Source organism: Lipotes vexillifer, unplaced genomic scaffold (assembly GCF_000442215.2).
Source record: "Lipotes vexillifer unplaced genomic scaffold, Lipotes_vexillifer_v1.1 scaffold1370, whole genome shotgun sequence".
Taxonomy (NCBI): Eukaryota; Metazoa; Chordata; class Mammalia; order Artiodactyla; family Lipotidae; genus Lipotes; species Lipotes vexillifer.
In genome coordinates, this window is record NW_006781776.1 from 68,342 (window position 1) to 74,580 (window position 6,239).

The window sequence follows — 6,239 nt, forward strand, 5'->3', positions numbered from 1 at the left end:
GATTTCTGCCAGTATGGGTTTTGCCTCATTTTCTTTTATATTTAATCCTTGTTTAGGTTTCGTGTTTGGGTTGTCATGTCTTGGTTGTATTTGGCCTTGATTACTTACTTCAGGAGATGGTCCTGTAATGTCTTCCTTCAGCTGCTGCTTCTCTGTCTCATGCCTCTGCCTTCCCCTCAGTTGCTTCTCTTCTTCAGATGTTGCTTCTCTGTCCTCACCCTTCTCTACACGTTGCCTGAAGGTTCTGTTGTCCACTTCTTTGCTGCTCACCTCTGCCAGTACTGCCCTGACTGCTGCCCCGCTCCAAATCCAGACATCTGGTGACTTTCTTGGTGTGGCTGCTTGGCTGCCTGGGGCACCTCAGCTTTGCACATCCTGTATGGAACCCCCTTCCTTGCTCTCCACATCTCTTGCTCCTGTGTCCTTGTTCTCTCAGGGGTGGTGTGACTGGATGTGTGGGAGGGACATCAACATCTCTGCCACCCTCATCCCCTTCTTCAGGTGAGTCTTGAACCCATCCCGCCCCCATCTTTCCACCCTCAGCCCAGCTAGCCCTCGCCCTCTGTGACCTGTCCCCGCTTCTCCTTCATTGCACTTCATGTCTCATCTTCCCTTCATTCAAGAGTTGTCTGGAAATGCTCCAGGCCCCTGTTGCTTCTCACCGCCTTATTCTGCAGGAGACGGCCCAGGTACCGTCCTTTACCAGGGGTAACTGGGCTGCTCTGGGCCTCATAACTTGTGGAGCCCCAATTGTGGGCTCTGGTCTGATGTGCCAGAGTGTCCTTGCCCCCCTGCCTGGGAGCTCTGCAGAGCTTCTCTGCTCCCAGGCTGGCCTTGGGCTCAGCAAAATGGGAGTCAGGAAATGGGTATCAGGAATTAAGGGCTGTGTTGGCTTTAATGCTAGTAATCATATTTATGGTAATTTAAATAAGTCAAAGGAGAATTGCTCTTATTTTTCTTTCTTTCTTTTTCTTTTTCTTTTTTTTTTTTCAGGGTTATTTTGGAGCTGTTGGAGCACTCCTTGAGCTATTGAAGATCCCCTGATTGTTACCTGGGGAGGGGTTCCTGGAACCTTCCACAATGGGATTTGTGGACTTGTTTTTTTAAGAGACTTACTCAGTTTTATGATTGTGTACTACCTGAATCAAAGCGAGGAAGGACAAATGTATTTTTCTAAGTCATCAAGATAAATCTTAATAACCAGTAAGGAAAGATATATATTAAAAAAAAATAGTGGACCATGTCCATGTCGGTGAGAATTCTCTGTATTTAAGTTGCTCTTCAGTATAGCTTTGTTCAACTTGCTGTGTATTTTTGAAATTCAGCATCACTTTGTGGAGCCACTTCAGGGGAGGAGAGCTGTTCTGTGTTCAACGGGCTGTGGTTTTGTGTCCTGTTGAACTAACTTAATGTAAGGCAAGCTATTGATACTATGTATTATAATCTAATCACACTTTTATCAGTGTGGCCTTGGAGATCATCTTCTGTGCATTAACTCTGGTGTGCATTTAGCTTGTGTGAATGTATTGAAAAACATGTTTCAAGGTTCTACAGACTTATTGGGCAGGTTAATTCTGTGCCTTTAACAGTTAAGCAACTTTTGGAAGGGCAGTTCCAGCTTGTTTACACTGTAGATCCTGGGAAGGTCTGTTTGGAGGGAAAGGACTTCTCCCCTGGGCAGAATTTCCTTGGGTAGTGGAGGGATAATTGATGTGTTGGAAGTGTTGGATGTGTTGGATGTGTTGGAAGCTAGTAGAAAAAGCACATCTGGAAGACTAAAAGCAGACAAAGAGGGCTGCCAGTATTGACAGCTTTTCAAGGAGTGGGGGGAATCTGGTTATTTCAGGCTGGTAGAGAGCGAGGAATTGAGGTGTCCATTGATTAACTCATGGAGAGCAGGGCGGGGCTCTCCTGCCTTCTGCTCCCTGCCTTGTGCTTGCTGGAACCTGCCTGGGAGGCTGGCTCAGTTGGATCTAGTGGAGGGGCTGCGTGTGGGAGGCTCAAAAGGCTGCTTGAGGAGAGACAGGTTTCTAGATGGAGTCTTGGTAGACGTTGGCTTCTTCCTCTGGACCGAGGAATGGAGCCAGCGTGAGCCTGTTTGCTGCCCATGGAGACCCAGGTTGACCTCTGAGGCCTTGTGGGGTCCCGCCTGCTCTCCCCGCAGTTACTGTGCTCACGAGGCTGTGCCATTGCTTTTTCTGGGTCGTGTCATGCAGCCCTTGTCATCTCCATAACTTAACAGAGGAGGAAACCTGCCCAAAGTCACACAGCGAGAATCCGGCAGAGCCCCCTTTCCTCTTGTGCTTTGAAGTCGCCTTCCACCTCCATATGGATTCACCACTTCCTGCTCTTGAGAAACTGCCTCTGTGACTTCTTTTTGTGCTTTGTGCTCAGCCCATCCATCTTACTCCAGTGAATCTCATTGCTAAATCTAATGGACATTTCATGTTCTCATCTGCCTCAGTTCTAACACTGCACACCCCTCTTGCTTTTCCTTCTATCTCCTAGGCCACTTTGTCTCTGCCAATTTATTCTCCACTGAAGATAATTAGATATTGCTAGCCCTCAGTCTCAATCCTTGATCTCCTTAAGCAGTCATCAGCACTCACCTTGACTCTGATTTCTAAGGTAGCATATCTGGCCCAGCCCTTGCCTCTGAGCTCCAGTCCCAAGGCATTGACTGCCTTCTCTTCCCTCTTCCCCCTTCCCCTTTCCCGCTTCCCTTCTCTTCTGTATCTCCAAGGCCATCTTTACACAGAAATGTCTCCATCCTCTCCCCTGAAGCTCTGCCAGCATCCTCTCCCAGTTTCCTGCCACTTCACTACCTCCAGTTTGTGAGATGCATGTAAACTCAGTCTTTCGTCACCACAGCTACCACCCTGCTCTAAGCCACTGCCCTGTCTCATCTCAGCAGTTATCCCTTCCAGTCAGCCCTCCAAATACTAGCCTGAGGGTCCCATCCCACACTCCCCTATTAGAGGCAGTGGGGGTGGTAGTGGCTGTGGTCATGGTCCAGGTGTGAAAGGAAGGTGGCCAAACCAAGATGGGAGCAGTGGATGGTCAGGTAAGAGAGAGATGCTTTAGAGGGTTGAGTTTAGAGATGTGGAGATTGGAAGTGGGGGAAGGAGGTTCTGTGAGGGCAACCTAGGCTTGCTGGGGAGACTTGGTTTTGGGCTGCCTGATTTTTTTTTTTTTGCGGTACGCGGGCTTCTCTCTGCTGCGGCCTCTCCCGTCGCGGAGCACAGGCTCCGGACGCGCAGGCCCAGCGGCCATGGCTCACGGGCCCAGCCGCTCCGCGGCATGTGGGATCCTCCCGGACCGGGGCACGATCCCGCATCCCCTGCATCGGCAGGCGGACTCTCAACCACTGCGCCACCAGGGAAGCCCTGGGCTGCCTGATTTTTGATGCCAAATAGGTAGCTGGATATTTAGGTCAGAGACCTGAGAATGATGTGCATGTAGGTGGGTAAAATGTAGGTGGGAATTTAGTGAATCCCAAGGTAGAGTGAGAATAACAAGAGATGTGCAGAGAAGGAAGAGGCTGCGAAGAACACTGAAGAGTGGTCAGAGGGGACTAGCGCAGGGGGCCTGTTGCTCAGGAGACTTGAGGGGAGAGGAGCTCTCCAGGCACCTGCATTAAGAGGAGGTTTCAGAGGTGGCACAGATTTGGTTGCAGGATGGCCTTGAGGGGGAGCAGTTTCCCTGAAGCTATGGGGCCAAAGCTGAGCTGCAGAGTCCTAGTGAGGGTTGGTGAGTAGAAACAGTAGCTGCCACAGGATGGCTTTGGACCAGGAGATGTTTTTTTCTCCTCCCAACAGAATAGTTGGTATTTCCAGACCTGGGATATAGCTAGAGGGGTGAGGTGTGGGCCAGTTCCACCACTGCAACCCTCCTGAGCAGTGGTGTCCACATTTGGGAGACTGCTTGACTGTGTCCAGCCACACCTGTGGTGCTGAGGCCGGGGTGGCAGGGGGGGCCTTGGCCTCTCTGCCTTCTCCTTTGCTGTGGCCTGGTGCTCCACTCATCACCCCTGACCGGCACCCCACACCATGGGAAGAGATAAGCCAGGCTGCTCTGTCACAATCACCTGTTGCTATCGACCAATTCTGTTTGTTCGGAACCACTCTTCAGCTCTTGCTACATGGGCTTAAGTGGGATGTGGGTGGCCAAGGGTGCATACATGCTCAGCACAAAGTATTTTTAAAATCTGCTTTTTATTTACATTTAAGTCAATTACATGCATGTCTTATTTTTTAAACAAGAATAATTAGCAAAATGCATTAAAATTTTAAAATAGCAATTAAATATACAAAAATATATAGCTTACAAAAAACTGCGAATGTTTAAAAATATTCTGCTGCATAATTCTTAGTGTACAAACATGTCTATGAAACCTGAGGTTCAGCATTTCATAAACCTTTTTTTGAGGAAGTTATACAATATCTAGTGAATAAAACCCAATGGGCTTAAAACTATAGGACTAATATCCATTCTTTCTGGCAAAGTTCTGCCAAGAGACCCAGAGATGACAGTTCAGGAACACTCTCTTGGAAGACTGAGCTGTTACCAGGAAGGACTTCCTAACACTAGCCCCATCTGCCTCTCCTGCTCTAGCGGGGGGGCCTGGGAGGGAAGGGATGGATGGAGGGATGGTGTGCACCTGGCCCAAGACACAGGTCCGCCAGGCTTGTACTGGCCCAGGGAGCTGAGAGGGGCTTCATGGAAGAATAGACAAGTCCCTTGACACTGGTGGGGCCCACAATGTGGGTACATGTCCCTGGAGCAGGGAGGCCCTGACACTACAGCCACAGAAGTGAGCACTGGGTTGGTAAGCCAAGTGTGCTGATGCTTGGTCTAAAAGTGGAATAAAACTCTGCATCTTGCAACAACAATTTAGGCTCTGAAGCTGAACTGGAATAATGACATTTACTGAACAAGCCCCTCTGTTTTCCTCATGTTCCCAGTCAAATGGAAGCAGATTCCATGGCACGTGGAAGCCTTCGTTAATCTACTAAAGGAACATGACCCAGCATTTTCCAGTTATTAACTGCAAATTTCACCAGAATTCAGACACTTTTATCTCCTTTACTCAAATTCCTAAATGCTAACGATGAAAGACACGAGGTTCATCAAATGACAGAAGAGTGGAGTTTCACATACAATTCCTTTGCAAGTTTCAGGTCAGGGGCCCAAGTTGCACTTTTAATCTAGGGAATCCCTGGGCTGCTGTTCTGTGTGGCAGGATACCAGGAAGGTGGGTGAGGAATGAGAGGCACAAGTCCATGCCCCTCCCCCCAAGGCTGCCTGGAGGAAGCAGCTTTAACCTGGATCTCCTGCAGGGGCAAGAATGAACTTAATTGTTTTTTAAAGAAAATGTTGGTGGGATAATCGCTGTTGTTGAAAAAATGTTGGGTGAGGAGAAATTCTATGGGAACTTTTTCTTTTTAGTGTGTTCATAGAGTGGGAAGGGAAAGGGAGTAGGTTCATGAACTTGAACATGAACGTTCGGCCATATCTGCTGTTAATGCTGAGGCAGCTGATCACCTATTTGCTTAGCAACATCTGAGACATCTGCCCCACAAAACAGAAGGATGTCTCAGCCTTCAGTTACTGCTGCTTCTCAAACTCCTGCCTCAAAAACATGGGCTTGTCTAAGAAACCATGATAGTTGTAACCAGACGTCACTGCTGGGCTCTTGGTCCTCACTTGAAACTGGAAACTGGCTGAGGTGTGGCTGCAGCCTGTCCAGGCTCCTGCAAAAGCTGCTGGACTGTGCTGTTGCTTTTGGCTGTGGAGCCTGCTCGTGTGTCCTACAACAGACTCAGAAAGATAGGCTGGAAACTGGTTGTGCTGTCTTGTTATTTGGGCATCAGTGGTTAGGGTCAGGGAGGGATTATAGTTTGATTGGGATAGCAAACTAGAATTTCATCATGCTGCAATCAGTGGAAAATATGCCTTATTCAAAAGGAATGTGATTATAGAAATATCCCCCAATTCTGGGCTCACCTTTTACAGATATTCTGACTTCTGGGCTGGTTCTTCCCACATGACTAGGAATGTTCCTTGAATATACTCGTCTGGTATTACACAAGTAAAAAAGAAAAAAAATTATACACATACACACAGTTGATTCTTGAACAATATAGGTTTGAACTGAGCAGGTCTACTTACACGTGGATTTTTTTCAATGAATATATTCTACACGATCCAAAGTTGGTTGAATCCTTGGATGCTGAACC

General features: G+C 48.0%; 1 protein-coding gene across 1 annotated transcript in view; it reads left to right on the forward strand.

The window, feature by feature from the left end:
- The window catches only part of PANK2 (pantothenate kinase 2), a 28,352-nt gene extending 26,741 nt beyond the window's left edge, over positions 1-1,611 (forward strand). Inside the window, exon 7 of the mRNA XM_007454835.1 lies at positions 994-1,611. Within this exon, the coding sequence (XP_007454897.1) occupies positions 994-1,044 (51 nt within the window). The 3' untranslated portion in view covers positions 1,045-1,611. The remainder of the gene's footprint in view (positions 1-993) is intronic.
- The last annotated feature ends 4,628 nt before the right edge of the window (positions 1,612-6,239 follow it).